Below are 17,289 nucleotides of genomic sequence, written 5' to 3'. Positions count from 1 at the left end.
GGTGTGCCTGGTCTCCATGGTTACCCCGGTGCAGGCGGCGGGCGCCCCAGGGAGGGAGGGAGGCTGCCGCTTCTCCCCGACAGACGGAGGGAGCTGCGGGGACCCGGCACCCAGCCGAGCCCGTGCGGGAGCCGAACCGCGGCTGAAACGGGAGCCACGGTCGCCGCCGTTACGAGCGGAAGGTGCCGAGAGCGCAGCCGGCGCTGAGCCTGGAGCCCGGGATTCGGGGGCGGCCGGAGCGCGAGGGGCCGCGCGCCATGCCCCGGGCCCCGACGGCAGGGACGGCCCCTCGCGCGCGGGCGGCCGGTGGGGCCTGCGAGCCCGGGGTGGGCACTGTCCCCCGACAGCTGCGGTAAGGGGCGCGGGGCCCGGCGGGGGGCGGCCGAGCTGGGCGCCCTCCTCCGGCCCTGAGTCCCCGCGCCCCGGAGGGATGGGGCGGGCGGCCACGGCCGCCTAAGATGCCGGCCATGCGGGGACTCCTGGCGCCGCAGAACACCTTCCTGGACACCATCGCCACGCGCTTCGACGGCACGCGTGAGTCCTACCCGCGCCCCCCTGGCTCCTGAACGAGCGGCCCCGCCCGGGATTCCGCGGGTCCTGCGCCCGGCGTCTCGGTTTGCCGCCCTCCTGCTCTCACCCTCCCTCCTTCCCGCTCCGCCCCCCACCCCGCTCCAGCTTTTAGCTGAGACCTCCGTCTCCTTCCAGACGCCACCCCCCGCGCCGCCCCCAAGGTTCAGAATCAGCACTGACCCAGGCCAGGAAAACGGCTACAAGTCTCCGGGGTTGGGGCTTGGGGTGCCGTCTCTTTGCTGGGGCGCGACCCCAGCCTAGTCAGGCTTACCCATCCCGTCACTGGATCTGGCGCTGTCCCACCAACTACCTACCTTCTGCCTTCGAACTGGCGGGACAGCGGGCGAGGCGGGGCTCGGGCCTCAGGGACAGCTCCGGGGGCTCAAAACACAAGATTTAGACAAGAGGTTCGCCAACCGAGACAGAGTAGGTGGGACTCAGGAGTGTACAGTGTGGCCAAGCTCACCTGACCGCCTAAACCCACGGAGTCCACTAGCCCCAAAAAGGCAAATTCGGAGACTACCAGCAAGACTGGGGAAGTTTGGAGAAGGCGACCAGAGCTTCTAGATTGTGGGTTCCTGAGGTCTGAGCACAGGGAAAATCATGGAAGCCCCCTCCCCACTCCTCCTCCCTCATGCTCCCCCCTCAGCGGGGCTTCCCATCTCCCTGTCTAGCGCCCTCCATGGGCTCCGGTTCCTGATAGAAAGCCGGTGGGAGCCCTTCTTTGAGCGTCCCCCCCCACCCCCACCCCAGGCTTCTCCATCTGCTTTGTTGTGTGCTTGGCTCCTGCAGCCTGCTGATTCCGCACCCCCCACTTCCCAATACATTTCTGGCTCCAGACTCCATATTCAGCTCCCATTCTTACACGCTCATCCTGGATCACATTCATTAATTCCTGAGCCAGGGCGCCCAGCTGGGGCTCCAACAGAGGGCAGCATGGATGGCGGCCTGGACTGCCTCTCAGTCCAGGTGGGGCCCAGCGGGAGGAGCCACATAGCCAAACTGGGTGCCTAGCTGGTGCGTGAGCCTAGCAGAGGTAGGGCGGGGCTGAGGCTGGCCCACAACTGGTAGTGTGGTCCTCCTTGGAGCCTCCCCAAACCCACCCCTTGCCCCAAGCTGCTCAGGACACACTCCAGAGGGCACAGTGCCCACACAGGGCGGCATTCACCAACCTCAGTGCTCATGTGTGCTGGTTCTCCAATGCACTCATACACACACTGCAGAGAGTGGGGCACTGACACAGGGGACACACGCATTCCTATTCATAAACAGTTCCTGCCTAACCCTGTACACACACACACACACACACACACACGCGCGCGCGCGCGATTCCTGGGTTTTATAAAGCCCACCTTGAATGGGAAGAAGGGGTGGTGGACCCTGAACCTCTGTCCCACGCTTCCTCTGAGAGATGCTCTCTTGCAGACAGTAACTTCGTGCTGGGCAATGCCCAGGTGGCGGGGCTCTTCCCTGTGGTCTACTGCTCCGATGGCTTCTGTGACCTCACGGGTTTCTCACGGGCTGAAGTCATGCAGCGAGGCTGTGCCTGCTCCTTCCTCTACGGGCCAGACACCAGTGAGCTCGTCCGCCAGCAGATCCGCAAGGCCCTGGACGAGCACAAGGAGTTCAAGGCAGAGCTGATCCTTTACCGGAAGAGTGGTGAGGGGCCACCTGGCACCTCTTCAGTTTTCCCCAGACGGGCACCCCCCAACCTTTGTCCCTCCTTTCCATTCTCCTCTTCTCCATCTCTCCATCTCATTCTAACTTCCCACATACCCACCTCCCCTTCCTCCACCCCACCCCATCCCTGGCCCTCCTGTCTTCCATCCTCACCCCATCCTTCGCCTCCATTCAGTTTCCCATCTTGGGTTCCCCACCCCAGCAGGAAAATGTCCCGGCGTCAGCAGGACAGATCTGTGAACACACATGTCTGACAGTCATCCCTGCTCTCCCTTGCTTTCTACCACTCTGTGCCATCAAAACCTGTCCTAAGTGGAGCGGGCTGCTGTGCCCTCCCAGGGTCCCGCTGTGTCTCCCCGTGGGCGTCAGTGGAGCCTCTGTCACCTTGGGCAGGGTGGAGAATGGGAGCCGGGCTGAGTCTGTCTTTGTGCCCAGGGCTCCCGTTCTGGTGTCTGCTGGATGTGATACCCATCAAGAATGAGAAAGGGGAGGTGGCCCTCTTCCTGGTCTCTCACAAGGACATCAGTGACACCAAGACCCGAGGGGGCCCTGACAAATGGAAGGAGACAGGTAGGTGCCTGTGGGGCCATTGATGTCACTTCTGTGGCTGGGCTGTTGGTCACCTCAGGCCTGGGTGGTGGGTGCCCCCACCCGTTTACACTTGTTGACTCCCCCTCTGCTGGCTGAGAGGCCTGTGCCGCTCTCCTCTCCACGTGGCCCGGTGTGGAAAGCCTGTTTCCAAATAGACTGGTGGTTATACAGTTGGAGTTTTTTTGAGTTTTGTTATTGTTATTAATCCTCACCTGAGGATATTTTTTCCATTGATTTTTTTCTTTTTTTAGAGAGAGAGTAGAAGGGAGGGAAGGAGGGAGAGGAGAGAGAGAGAGGCAGAGAGACGGAGAGAAACATTGATGTGAGAGACATACATTGATTGGTTGCCTCCCACATGTGTCCCAACGGGGGCCGGGCATCGACCCTGCAACCCAGGTGTGTGTCCTTGACTGGGAATTGAATTCGAGACCTTTAGGTGCATGGGGCAATGCTCTGCCAACTTAGCAACTACCAGCCAAGGTGTATAGTTGGAGTTTTGAAGTCAAACTTACTAAAAAACGGAAAGCAAACTCCTTTAGTGCCTGTGAAGTTCCATTTTCTGACCAATTAGTGAGGCTGAGCACAACCTCCAGCCCCCGGGCCTTTTCCTCACGTGTCTGACTGGGGAGCCCTGGCCAAAGCCCTCCTTTAAGCCCTCGGCGTCTTGCCCCTCTTGTATCCTCCCAGGGCTGGGGAAGGCCCTTAGACAGCTCACCAAGCTGTCATCCGAACCTGCTCCAAGGCCTGTCTGCCACTTGGGGGTGTTGGGTAGTCTCCATTCCTCATCCCCCACCCCCAGCCCTGAGTCAGCCTCTCCACAAGGTAAGTCCTCGGTGGTCCCTGCACCTGGACCCTGGAGCCCTTCTCTGAGCTTCTGCAACTCTGCCTGATGGCCTTCTGCTTGCTCTGCACTCCCCCGACCTCTAGGAACCACCTCTCCCCTCTGTTCCCTGGCCTTTCCCTGTGGAGAGCCTCTCTTGCCTTGCCTTGGTCCAAACCTCCTCCTCCTTCAAGCAGGCACTGGGTGTCTGTAAGCACCGTAGGATTGCCCTTTGCCGGGGGTGCAAGTGATCCTAGGAAGTGAGGAATGCCAGAGCCTCCAACTCTAAACAGACTAGTCAATGAGCCAGACCTGTCCATGGACCAGCAGCTAGTATCTTACACCCAAGACCATTCCACCATCGTCCTCATGGGCCCCTCTTCTTTTGCAGGTCGCCGGCGCCGATATGGCCGGGCAGGAGCCAAAGGCTTCAATGCCAACCGGCGGCGGAGCCGGGCTGTGCTCTACCACCTGTCCGGGCACCTGCAGAAGCAACCCAAGGGCAAGCACAAGCTCAATAAGGTGGATTGAGCACTAGGGTGTGCATCTGGGGGTTGGGCCAGGGTAGGGACAGGCTGAGGAGATGGAGGGGGGAACTGAGAATGTCCAGGGGACCACATAGGCCCCACCAGTACTTTGGGATTGTGACTGAGGGAGGGACTGTCATATGCATGATCCATAAAAAATATAGAGGAGAGTCTTGGCCCTGGGATCAGAGGGGCTTTTGGCTCAATCCTGGCTCCTCCCCTAAACAGCTGTGTGACCTTAGCTAAGTCACTTGACCTCCCTAATCCCCAGTCTTCTGCTCTGTAATGTGGGGACTAAAATGCCTCTGTCGGAGGTTACTTTGAGAATGCAGGGAGGGAAAGAAGATGGAAGCCTGTCCTGGAATCTATCCAAACTCAGTCTGTACCAATTTCCTGCCATCCTGCCTGGACCTGCCCTGCCTCACTCAGAAGGTGTTTGGGGAGAAGCCAAACTTGCCTGAATACAAAGTAGCCGCCATTCGGAAGTCACCATTCATCCTGCTGCACTGTGGGGCCCTTAGGGCCACTTGGGACGGCTTCATCCTGCTCGCCACCCTCTATGTGGCTGTCACGGTGCCCTACAGCGTGTGTGTGAGCACAGCCCGGGAGCCCAGCGCCGCCCGCGGCCCCCCCAGCGTCTGCGACCTGGCAGTGGAGGTCCTCTTCATTCTTGGTAGGTGCCCTCTGTGCCTCCCACCCAACCCCATGCCAGGTGCCCCTCGGGCTCCAGGGGGATAGTCCGCATGGCTCCAGTGCCCTGGCCCTCCTCCTGTTTGTGACCTGTGGGCTTTGAACTCAGACCTAGGTTCCAAATGTGTCTCTACCACTAACGGGCTATGGCACCCTGAGCCAGTCATAGCCTCTCCAAGCCTCAGTTTCTTTCTCCATCAAATAGGCCTAGCGGTGTTCACCTTTTAGAGTTACTACAGGTCAAGGGCCCAGGATAGTGTCACACACTGAGCTGGTGCCCAGTAAAGAGTGGCTCCTCCCCGCCCTGAAACAAGCCCCACCCGGACATTCCACAGACATCGTGCTGAATTTCCGAACCACGTTCGTGTCCAAGTCGGGCCAGGTGGTGTTTGCCCCCAAGTCCATTTGCCTCCACTACGTTACCACCTGGTTCCTGCTGGACGTCATTGCAGCCCTGCCCTTTGACCTGCTACATGCCTTCAAGGTCAACGTGGTCAGTATGGCTGGGCAGGGTGGGTTTTGGGGTGGGACAGTGTGGGCTGGCCCAGGAGTGACCTCTCCCCCGCCCCCCACCTCAGTACTTCGGGGCCCACTTGCTGAAGACTGTGAGGCTGCTGCGCCTGCTGCGTCTGCTCCCGCGGCTGGACCGCTACTCGCAGTACAGTGCTGTGGTGCTGACCCTGCTTATGGCTGTGTTCGCCCTGCTCGCCCACTGGGTGGCCTGCGTCTGGTTCTATATTGGCCAGCAGGAGATTGAGAGCAGCGCATCTGAGCTGCCTGAGATAGGTACTGGGGTGGGGAGGTCGGGGTGGGGAGGGGGCTTTCGAGTGTGCATACATATGTGCCCAGGAGTGTGTCTACTCGAGTGTATGTGTGTCAGGGAAGTGTGAATGCATGTGCCTCTGTCAGGGCACGTTTGTGAGCTGGTCAGAGATGTGTAGAAGTATGCATGTGTGGGTGCTTGTATGCGTGTGTCACAGCAACATGTGTGCAAGTAGACGTGTGTTTGTGAGAAAAATGTGGGGGTGGTATGTGTGTGAGTGTGACAGCCATCACCTCACAGTAGGCCTGTTCTCCAGCAGCTGGGCATTGTGGAGAAAGCCTGGTGGGCTGCCTGGAGGAGTCTTATTCACCCATAATGACCTCCTTGCGGCCAAACTTTTATCACATTCTTCAAGCCCCTGCCCAGTTGGAGAAGGCTGTGCAGGGAGCCGGTGCCCTCCAGGGTTCCCTGATGCCTGGCACTTTCCTGCTACCTTCTCTGAAGCTCATCCCCCAACATCTCGGCTCCTAAGCCTTCTTCCCCATTCTTGTCACCTCCAGGCTGCATCTCTCTCGGCTGCTTCTCAGCCCTCCTCCAGCCTAAAACTCGGTCTTTTTCCACATCCCACCAGTGTCTTCACTCTCCTTCATTTCACCTCCACTTTCACAACTCCTCCCTCTGCTTACCTCCCACTCACATCTTAACTCCTGCTAGGAGAGCTTCCAGCTCTACTTCTCATCCCAAAACGTCACCCAGAATGTCATCCAGCAGGTCACGGCGACCTTCTGGGGCCAAACCCTCATCCTCTTGAAGTCCCTGTAGCACCTGACCCTGCCAAACACGCTCTTTCGAAATGTTCTCCTCTCTGCCCGGGGCTGGGCCTCCTCCTACTCCAGCCGCTCAGCTCCGAGCTTTCCTCAGATCGCTCCCATCCTCTCACCTTGTTCTCCCTTGCAGTTCCCCTGACATTACTACGTGGACATCTTAACTTCCATTTTTTCTCTCTGACACCAAACCATTCTGTCCCAGCCATTTCTAACTCTCCATACTTGCAGCTCCAAAATTTAGCACCCCAGTCTTCCTCCCCTGCCCTCCAGCCCTCCAGTGACCTCCAGCAGCTGGCCTTTCGCACCAGTTCCCAGGCAGTGGTAAGAGATCAGCTGCTCAGACAGCCTGTCAGGACTGCCCACTCCTTGGTGGGATCCAGGTTGGCCTTAGAAGCCTACTCTGACCGGTTCCCAGGGAAGAGGCGGCTCCTGCGAATGCTCTCCCTCAGCCCAGAGAGACCGTGTGTGGTCCAGAGGGCCCACCTGGACATTGCCCAAGCACTGTAGTCCTGAGCACACAGGCGCTCCAGGCAGTGTCAGCTCCCTGGCGCCTGCCCTTCCCAGGGGGGGGCTGTGTGGAGGCTGCTCTGGGTTCAGACGGCCATTCAATGAACATATAGTCAGAGGGCCAAGAGATGGATAACGGGACACAAAGCGCTGACCCCAAAGTGGGCTGAGACACCAAATTCCTGGTCCGCCCCTCCGTCCCCAAAGGGGACCCGGGCACCCTGGGTCTTAGTCCATGTGGCTTCTTTGTCCTGGCTACTTCACAGGGGCTGAGGAGCTGACACTGTTAACACTTTTGGCTCCCAGAGGGCTCTCAGTCCAACGGGGAGGGCCTGTGATGTGGGGGGCTGGCGGATTATTTTGTAGATATACCTGGCCATTCTCGTACCCTTGAACCTTAAGTTCCAGAGTACTTTTGTTCTATTTGGGGCTGGTACTAGTTCACATCTGGGTTGTTTCCAAGTTCTTCGGGTCATCACCTCCACCTTCTTTGTCCAGGGAAACTACCCCAACCTGTGTTGGAGTCACACCCAGACCTCCCAAAGTCCAGCCCTACTGGCCCAGCTCTGTCTGCAGGAGGCACCTTCCTGTGGCTTCCTTGCCTTGGGTCCCCTGTTCCACTGCCCGTGGTGTGGACACAGAATTCCTGCCCCAGATTCCCATGAGCCCAGTGGAGGTGGGCTGGATTTTCAGAAGGCTGTGCTAAGTACTGAGGGGCTCACTCAGGGCAATTCACAGCATGAAGGTCACCAGCCTCCAGAACAGACTCTGCGGCCTGACTCCCATATGGAGGCCCAGGCCAAGATGAGGAGAGGCTCCTCTGCTACCCTACCCTGTGCTCCTGCTTTTCCCCCTCCCCCTGCCCCCCATCCTCCTCACCTGGCCACTGGCTTCACCCTCCGGGCCCAGCTAATGACTGAAGAGTTTTGCATGCTCCCCTGCATTCTCACAGAACACCTCAACAGGAGGGGGAGTCTCACCTTGGCTCAGGCCTTATCACAACCCCCCAAATTTCTTGGCCTGGAATTTGATGCCCCAGTGTGAACCCCCATCTAGCTAGGCCAAGATGCTTGCCTGTACTTGTTTCTATCTTGAGATTTTGCTTATGCCTTTCCCTAGATCAGGAATGACCTCCCCCACCTCAGTTTCTTTGTATCAAAACTCTATCCATCCTCTTAAGACCAAGGACAAATGTGTCCTCTTCCAGGAAGCCTTCTAGCCGTAGCCTATAGCATGTTGGTTTGAGCCCCGTCGTGTGGCACTCGGGCCTTGTGTAACTCTGAGATGTAGCTCCTGCCCTGCAGGAGGCTCCTGTGTGTCCGCGCAGCTCCTGGCTCTGCAAAGGGGTGCCAAATGAATGAATGGGGGGGTAGGTGAGAGGAGGAGAGTTGGGATCGTCGGGGGGGCAACATGTGTAAGGTGTTGGGGAGAGTGTGGAGCAGGGGGACTAGGGTATGTTGAGGTGGGAGGGGGCAGGTGCATGTGAAGAGGTAGGTCCCACTGCTCCTACCTCCTGCCAAGGGGAGCCCAGAGAATGTGGGGTTGATGGGGAGATTGGGATGATCTTTGGCCTCCACCCCGCCCACCAGGCTGGTCTGTGTCTGCATGTGTGCTGAGGGCCTCTGCGTGGGCACAGGTGCCTGCCTGTCTGTGGCCTTTGAGTGTCCTCACCCGTGTGCTTGTATCCGTGTGAATGTGTCCCCTCCCCAACCTGGGCACCAGTATGCAAGCACCTGTGTAGCCTGTGAGTGTCATGTCTGTGCCTCTGTGAACGTGCTCACATGTGTGTGCCCTTGTCCTCCTGACTGGGGAGCATGTGTATAGCCTTGGTGGTGTTTCTGTGCATATCCATGTTGCTGTGCTTGAGAACATGTGTGTGAAGTTGCGTGGTGTGTGTGGTTGTGGGGAGGGATGAGGCAAGTTCAAAGATGAGTGGACAGGGCAGAGGAGGTGGCCTCACCCATCCAGCCCTGGAACAGTGGTCTGGGATTAGTGCCAGCTGTGGGGAGAGGGTACAGTGCTCCTTACTCCATCCTCGGCACCAAAAGACACCCGTTGGGGAGATGGCAGCCTTAGCCTCAGCCTCGTGTGCTGTCTTGCTGAGGGCTGAGGGGATGGAGAGGAGAGCTGGGCCGGCAGAGGAGGGAGGTGGAGGGAAACTATGGCGTAGATCTGTATCCACATGTCCCCACCCCGGGGCTACCAGCAGGCATACCTGCACCCATGCTGTCCTGCTGACTCAGGCCCCTGCCCCCTTCCCAGGCTGGCTGCAGGAGCTGGCCCGCCGGCTGGAGACCCCCTACTACCTGGTGGGCCGGAGCCCAGCTGTAGCGAACAGTTCTGGCCAGAGTGACAACTGTAGCAGCGAGGCCAACAGGACGGGGCTGGAGCTCCTGGGCGGCCCGTCACTGCGCAGTGCCTACATCACCTCCCTCTACTTCGCACTCAGCAGCCTCACCAGCGTGGGCTTCGGCAACGTGTCCGCCAACACGGACACGGAGAAGATCTTCTCCATCTGCACCATGCTCATCGGGGGTGAGGCCTGCCATCTCTGGGACCGCTCCCAGACTTCTGGCCCCAGGTGGCCCCTCCCTCTCCACCTCCCCCAGGTTCCCAAGGGTCTTCCCAGAAGTCCTTCCATTTTAGGGGCCCAAGGAACTTGAGGCCAAGGCCAGGAGAGCCCACTGGCTGCAGGCCTCCATGCCACACAGCACAGCCCTGTGCCTTTCCCAGGAGCCTGTGCAGGATGGAGGGGGGCGGCAGGGCAGGACAGATGTGTGCAGCATGGTGTCAGTCAGGCTGGGCCAGGCCAGTCCTGGAGGTGACCCCCTCTCGCCACCCTCCCCAGCCCTGATGCACGCGGTGGTGTTTGGGAACGTGACGGCCATCATCCAGCGCATGTACGCCCGCCGCTTTCTATACCACAGCCGCACCCGCGACCTGCGCGACTACATCCGCATCCACCGCATCCCCAAGCCCCTCAAGCAGCGCATGCTCGAGTACTTCCAGGCGACCTGGGCCGTGAACAACGGTATCGACACCACAGAGGTGCGCAGACCTCCAGGGCTGGCCCTTCTAGCCTTTGCTCCTTCAAGGGGTATGCAGTTGGTCTAAGGTTCTCAGGAGTGGGCTGAGAGGCAAGGAATGCAGAATTCTGGCCTCCCTGCCTTCGCGCTCTCCTGGCGGGGGACAGCAGCATGGGGCAGAGGGCAGCCAGGAAGGCTTGGAGGCTTCTCTCGCTCTTGTTAGGTCTGGAGGAGGAAAGCTGGGCTGCTCATGGAGGGGCCAGAGTAGCTGAGAGGGAGACAGAGAGCCCCTCAATGACCAGTCCCTGTGGGGCAGGTTGGAGGCTGCCTCCCTTTCTGCCACCCCAACCCTTTCCTCTGCTCCCCACCTGCAGCTGCTGCAGAGCCTTCCTGATGAGCTTCGAGCAGACATTGCCATGCACCTGCACAAGGAGGTCCTGCAGCTGCCGCTGTTTGAGGCGGCAAGCCGAGGCTGCCTGCGGGCGCTGTCCCTGGCCCTGCGGCCCGCCTTCTGCACGCCGGGCGAGTACCTCATCCACCAAGGCGACGCTCTCCAGGCCCTCTACTTCGTCTGCTCTGGCTCCATGGAGGTGCTCAAGGGTGGCACCGTGCTTGCCATCCTAGGTTTGTGAGGGTTGGGGGGAGGGCTTGTGGGAGGCAGATGGCCCATGTGCAGAAAATCCAGAGAGGGGACCCAGGCAAGGGATGGAGAGAGAGCCAGGATGGAGCCAGGAGTAGCCACGGAGCAGCCATGGAGCCCTGGGAAAAGTTCAGCGTGGGCCTGGTGACCATAAGGTGGCAACACAAGGAGGTGGAACCGATTTAGAGGTGTCAGAGGCCAGAGTGAGTGGAGGACCAGTCAGTCTTTCGTATATGATGGGAGACGGGTGAGCAGCACTTTCTGACGAGGAGGAAATTCAAATGCTGAGGATGTACGTGCTGGAGAGTGTTCAGGAAGGGCTGGGAAGTTATCTTTGTGGGCCTCCCACCACCATTGGGCCAGGGAGAGAGATGCCACTCCCCCAGGGCAGATGACAGCAAGCCCAGGGCCTTGAGGGATGACAGCAGAGCTCAGACGCAGCGTGTGTACTCCTTTCTTGGAAAAGGAAAGAGGTGAAGAGGAAGGATCCACTCCTAGACAAGGAAGAAGAAGCTGCAGTTATGGAATCAGCATCATAATAGTGCTGACGCCAGGGTCTCACAGCCGGGCCAGCTTGCACCTTCCTCTCAAGCAAACCTCAAAACCCAGGGGGAGGAAGTGTTGTTATTTCTATTTTACACAGAAGGAGACAAAGGTTCCCAGAGGTTAATGAACTGACAGGCTGGCTTAGAGCTTGTCTGCCCAACTGTAAACCTCAGGCACCATACCTGTGCTTCCAGGTGCTTCCAGGCGCTCTGCTCTGTGGAGACGGCACTGAAGAAAGGGCTTTGTTTCAGGATGCCCTGATGTGCAGCACATCGGAGCATCTGGGAAACACGGCTGCATGGCACCTGGGCTGGGAGGCTGCCTGCAGGGACCCCAGAGGGCCTTGCACACGGGAAAGGACTGGGCGGAAAGGAGGTGGCACCTAACCACAGCCGAATCCTCAAGCAGCCACGCACTTGTAGACTCTCTGTGGGGACAGGTGATGCCTGGGGCAGCTACGGTGTGTACTCATCTGGAGAACCAGGATGACCAGATGCCAGCAGCTACTATGTGTCCATCCTCTCCCCCTCGAGGAGGAGGATGTTCCGACAGGAAACAGGTCTTGGAACTGAGAGAGGGAGAGGCTGCTTCACCCTTCACCTGTGTCATTCATGAGTTTGGCTTCTGGGCCAGAGGCAGTTGGTACCAGGACTCTGAGCAGACAGAGTTAATGGCTGCTCACATGTGTCTGTCAGTCCTTGAGAACTTGGGAACTGGAGAGATTCAGAAGGGTGAAAAGACAGATTTTGATCATTGCAGACTGGTCACCCCAAAGCAAGATTGTCAAGTGGATTATTAAACAGATGGCTTCAGCTTGCAGCGAGGAAGCAGTGTGGCTGGGAGCTGGCATGAGTCCTGAAAGAACATGTCTTCACTGATGCCAGGCACCAGATCTCAGAATAGCCACGTTCAGAATTGAGATAGAACCTCAAGAATGACCACCGCCTTCACCCCAGGGCCTTTGCCTCCAGAATGTCCCCAGCACCGGGACTTATTTCACCTTTGACCCGTCCTGTCCCTGCCCATATGTTCCGAACGAACTGTTTCCTCTGTTGACTTGGCTGCTGTGGGTGCCCAGAGAATGCCTGGTTCCCTGTGACCTGGTTCGCTGCTTTGCCTTCATCCAACCTCCCACCTGCTTCCTTAGTTGAACATCCAGTGCCTCCTACCTGCTCCTGGCAGCTAAGGCCCACCGTTCATCTAGCAATGTCAACTCTGGCCCCTCCCTGAATGTATGAACCAACAGCTAAGCATGTGCAAACTCCGTTGCGGGGGAGGAAGAAGGCAAGCCAAAGAGGTGGGTTGGACTATGGTGTCAGGAGGATCTTGATGCGCTTGAGCGGGAGGCTCTGCTGAGCTGCCAGCCTGGAGGGTGGTCGCTGGTCCCTGAGACCACTGGCACCGAACTCTGTCCTTGCTCCTGTCCTGTTTCTCATTTTTATCTCACCTCCTGGATGAAGACAAGAAATATACACTTATTCTATTTCCAGATGACACACGTGAGGAGAGAGAGCTCATTCATCAGATGATCCAAACATTGAGGTCCAAACAGCTCTCAGAAGGAACTAGAAGGATGGCCTGATACCAAGAAAATAAGATTTAACAGTGATGCCTTAAGCATTCTGTCTTAAGTTGGAGCAAAAGTCCATGAACGTTTAGGGTTCTGCCGGCAGCATGAGGCAGCCCACGGCGCGGGTGGCAGTGATCCACCTTCCTGAAGGATAAGGAAACACTTCCTAATCTTGTGAACTGACTGGCTGTGGGCTGAGCTGGCTGTGAGGACAGTGAGTGCCCTGTCCAGTCCCGGATGGCACACCGTCCCTGTTGGAAGGATCTACAGGAGACTCTTATGGGCAGGGGAGGAAAGGAAATGTATTTTGATTGATGGCCTATATGTCAGGCACTTCATCTCCACTAACTTATTTAATCTTCACCACATCCCTGTTCAGAGACACCGCATTTCATTGATTCTAAGACATACATTTTTCCCCACCATTTAACATTTCTGAGATTGGGATACAGATTTACAATCACCGTCAGCCAGGTGGCAGAGTCAGCAGGTGGTGGGAAACCCTTCATTGACACCTGCTGGTAAGATCAAGAAAGCACCACAGCCTCAGTTCAATACAGGATCTATTGTAGAGACGGCATCAGGGCTCCCAGTACATGACCGCCTGGCATTTTCACTGCCACCTGGGCCACTAACCTGCTGGTTCCACACTGTTCCCCGATAAGCTACACCCAAATCAACTGTGAGGCTGGAAAACATCGGATTGTGGGGTCTCCCGTAGATACTCTGATTCTGTAGATAGGAATGGGGCCTGGGAGTCTGACTGTTTTAACTTACCCAGAGCGTGCTGATCCCGGGGCAGGCCGGGAGCCGCTAGAATTGGTGACTGCTCACTGGTCTCAGGTAAAATTTGGATGTGTGTCAGCACAGTGGCTTTGATCCCGTGTGCTGGAGCACCTGGGTCACAGTGCGGCCAGGGCCCAGCCCTCTGCTCCTCTCTGTCCTGGCCCCACAGAGGGGGTCTGGCTGGAAAGCCCTCAGCCCATGAGGAGAGCTCAGCAGCCTCCATTTGACTTCCCTCCATAGAGGCCGAGGGGCAGGCTCACTGACCTCTGCTTCCTCTCCCCAGGGAAGGGTGATCTGATCGGCTGTGAGCTGCCCCGGCGTGAGCAGGTGGTCAAGGCCAATGCCGATGTGAAAGGGCTGACGTACTGCGTCCTGCAGTGTCTGCAGCTGGCTGGGCTGCACGAAAGCCTGGCACTGTACCCCGAGTTTGCTCCTCGCTTCAGCCAGGGCCTCCGAGGGGAGCTCAGCTACAACCTGGGTGCTGGCGGAGGCCCCACAGAGGTGAGGATGCTGGATACGTGCATGGAAGAGGCTGGGGTGCCAGGGAGCCTGGTGAGGTGAGCAGAGGCTGGGGTTTTTGGAGGTGCTGTGTTAGTACATGGCCTGGATGAACACCCCCCGCACATGGTAGGGGTCTACATTCTCCCTGCCCCTTCACACCCACACTCTGTCCTTTAGAGCCCAGCCATGCTCAGCCACCGCTCCCAGTTTTCCCTGGCCCATCTCAGACAGCCTGGCCTCCAGAGCGAGGTCTTAGGGCAGGGCCCCGAGCCCACTGGTACCAGAAAAGGAGCCTGTAGGCCTAAGAGGAGGGATGGCGCCACAGGGCAGGGCGGCGGCCACACACAGCCACCAGGCCACCTCTGAAGAAAGCCCTGCATCCATCCCGCTTCTTCACAGAGAAATAAAACTGCTCAGAGGGGCTTCTGAATTTTCCTGACTCGTCACAAATTCCAAACCAGTTTTTAGTGCTGTGTTCTCTTAGATAGTTCAGTCAGCCTAAGGCACCGAGCCACACTTGGCTGGAATTTTGAGGGGCTTGGTGGCTTGTGCCTGCAGGAAAGCAGCCCTCCCCTCCCCAGCTGAGCTTCTTCCTCAGTAGGGTGAGGTCAGGGTGGGCGAGGTGAATGGAGCATCAGATAAGCCCAGGTCCCTGTCCCCCACTGTTCCCAGGCAGATACCAGCTCCCTGAGTGGCGACAACACCCTCATGTCCACACTGGAGGAGAAGGAGACAGATGGGGAGCAGGGCCCTGCGGCCTCACCAGCCCCAGCTGATGAACCCTCCAGCCCCCTGCTGTCCCCAGGCTGCACCTCCTCATCCTCAGCCGCCAAGCTGCTGTCCCCGCGCCGAACTGCACCCCGGTCCCGTCTAGGTGGCAGAGGGCGGCCAGGTAGGGCGGGGGCTGAAGCTGGCCCCTCTGCACACCCTCGGAGCTTAGAGGGGCTGCAGCTGCCCCCTGTGCCGTGGAATGTGCCCCCGGATCTGAGCCCCAGGTGAGCAGGCCCTGGGCCACTACACTTGGGCAGAGATAGTGCTGATAGGACTAGGGCCCTGGCCACACACCCCTGCCCTGGGTGCCCATCCCTCCATCCTAACCCTCCCAGCCTCCTCCAGGAAGCTTTCCATGCCTCCCCCCTCCCCCGTTCATACAAGTACACGCTCTAACCAGCTACGCCTCCGGAGTTCCCATACCCCCCATTCAGAACTCAGCTCAGAACTCTCCTGCTGTTTAATGTCTCTCAATCTTGGATCCCCAGCGAAACTGCAATCTCCTAGGAGAAGGGACATCTCATATTACCTTTCTCTTGGGGTCCCAAGCCCCCTGTCCCGGCTCCAGAGTCCTGTAACTTCTATATGAGGACACTGGGGTATCTTGTCCCAAGAAACACCGCAGTGGCTACGTGTCGATTTACTGTCCTGGTGCCTGTGTCCACAGGGTAGTAGATGGCATTGAGGATGGCTGTGGCTCCGACCAACCCAAATTCTCCTTCCGCATGGGGCAGTCTGCCCCAGAATGTAGCAGTAGCTCCTCCCCTGGACCAGGTACTGGGGCCCGGTGCTTGGGGGAAGGTTGGCAGGGAACTCCCTTTGCCCTGTGTACCTCTGAGAAACCAATAGGATACAGAGGTTGCCTAGAAGCCCTCCTCCCCTCCCCCACTGCATGGTATGAGCAGGGAGTTTGGTGGTTAAGACCAGCACTTGGTGGTGGAGGGTGGCTGGGAACGGGGTTTGGATCTCTGCTGTCAGCGCTCTAGCAGTGTGAACTTGGTTCTCGCCTCAGCTTCCGGTTTGTAAAATGGTTGTGTGCATGTTAAATAAGATAATGTTGCTAAGACCCCTAGCACATCTTTTGGCTCACTGGCAGGGTAGAGGGCTGAGGCAGAGTTAATAACGGCCCCCAGCCAAGCCATGCAGCCCTGGGTGTGGACCAGGTAATGAGCTCCCAGGAGAGTCCATGTCCCTGGAGGACAGAACAAGAGACAGGCACAGAAAGCAGCTTCCTGAGAAAGCATGGGGCAGGGTGTCTGAGGCTCCCTGGCGTTTGGGCAGAATTCATTAACTTGGGCCCTTTCTGTACTAACTGGGGCAGAGGCCTGGACCCTGGCTAGTAACCTCATCCTACGGTCCACAGAGAACAGCCTGCTTACCCTCCCCCTCGGACCCAGTGAGGCGAGTAACACAGACATGCTGGACAAGCTTCGGCAAGCTGTGAGTGAGGGGGACGTGGAGGGAGGGCAGGGAGACTGCTGTTGTGTAGGCCCTGACTCCACTCTGACCTTCCCTCTTCCCTCCGTGAAGGTGATGGAGCTGTCTGAGCAGGTGCTGCAGATGCGGGAGGGACTGCAGTCCCTGCGCCAGGCAGTGCAGCTCCTCCTGGCGCCCCATGGGGAGGGCCCATGCCCTCAGGCATCAGGAGAGGGGCCACGCCCAGCCAGCACCTCTGGACTCCTGCAGCCTCTGTGTGTGGACACGGGGGTATCTTCCTACTGTCTGCAGCCCCCAGCTGGTTCTGTCTTGAGTGGGACTTTGCCCCACCCTCGTCCTGGGGCCCCTCCCCTCATGGCACCCTGGCCCTGGGGTCCCCCAGCATCTCAGAGCTCCCCCTGGCCTCAAACAACAGCTTTTTGGACCTCCACCTCTGAATCAGAGCCACTAGGCTCAGGAGAACTCTGCCCAGAGCCTAGCACCCCCGGCTCGCCGCCTCCTGAGGAAGAGGCTAGGACTGAGCCCCTGGATCCTGTGAGCCAGGCCGAGGCTGCCAGCACTGGAGAGCCCCCGCCAGGGTCAGGGGGCCTGGCCTTGTCCTGGGAACCCCACAGCCTAGAGATGGTGCTTATTGGCTGCCATGGCCCTGGCACGGTCCAGTGGACCCAGGAAGAAGGCACAGGGGTCTGACTGCCAGCACCAGAACTCATTGTTGCCAGATATGCTGCCATCTGCTGCTTTGCCCAACCTGGGGATACAGGAAGGGTGGCAGCCACCCCCGGGGACTCCGGGCTGCCTGCTGGCTCAGGGCAGGAGCCTGCGAGCCAAGGCCTGGCCCTGGGCTCTCGTGGAGGGTGGGCTGGAGCCTCAGGGACAGGCCCCAGGCTAGTAATGTTGTGGCCCCTTCTTGTGGGTCCCCTCCTCAGCCTGCTCCCCTGACCTCGTCTCCTTCTGCAGGCTGGGAGACAGAGGCCTGAGGCCAAGAAGGGAGGTTCTGCCATCCCCTGCATGTGCCCCTGACTCACCTGTCCCACATT

At 58.6% G+C, this 17,289-nt stretch overlaps 1 protein-coding gene across 2 annotated transcripts; it reads left to right on the top strand.

Annotated features, from left to right (window-relative positions):
• The first annotated feature begins 458 nt into the window (after positions 1-458).
• On the top strand, positions 459-17,280 carry KCNH3 (potassium voltage-gated channel subfamily H member 3). Of its 2 annotated transcripts, none has more exons than XM_008140645.3 (15): positions 459-534; positions 1,996-2,229; positions 2,686-2,820; positions 4,053-4,183; positions 4,618-4,861; positions 5,214-5,371; positions 5,457-5,664; positions 9,238-9,510; positions 9,824-10,023; positions 10,376-10,625; positions 13,827-14,044; positions 14,717-15,039; positions 15,483-15,589; positions 16,179-16,255; positions 16,346-17,280. In XM_008140645.3, exons 1-15 carry the CDS (start codon positions 459-461, stop codon positions 16,940-16,942), a joined length of 3,231 nt encoding a protein of 1,076 aa, XP_008138867.1. In that variant the 3' UTR covers positions 16,943-17,280. The 2 variants fall into 2 exon arrangements, with proteins under 2 accessions (XP_008138867.1, XP_028000118.1); XM_028144317.2 differs by having other exon boundaries at positions 16,137-16,255.
• The last annotated feature ends 9 nt before the right edge of the window (positions 17,281-17,289 follow it).

This window comes from Eptesicus fuscus, chromosome 7 (assembly GCF_027574615.1).
Source record: "Eptesicus fuscus isolate TK198812 chromosome 7, DD_ASM_mEF_20220401, whole genome shotgun sequence".
Taxonomy (NCBI): Eukaryota; Metazoa; Chordata; class Mammalia; order Chiroptera; family Vespertilionidae; genus Eptesicus; species Eptesicus fuscus.
The sequence above is the reverse complement of the archived record's forward strand: the minus strand, read 5'-3'. Positions and strand labels throughout refer to the sequence as shown.

Excerpts from the sequence above, each read along its gene's own strand:
- KCNH3 (XM_028144317.2), top strand. The coding sequence starts at position 459 with ATGCCGGCCATGCGGGGACTCCTGGCGCCGCAGAACACCTTCCTGGAC. Across the intron at positions 535-1,995 it reads CACGCGCTTCGACGGCACGC|ACAGTAACTTCGTGCTGGGC; the intron begins GTGAGTCCTACC and ends GCTCTCTTGCAG. Across the intron at positions 15,590-16,136 it reads TAGCTCCTCCCCTGGACCAG|AGGCCTGGACCCTGGCTAGT; the intron begins GTACTGGGGCCC and ends TAACTGGGGCAG.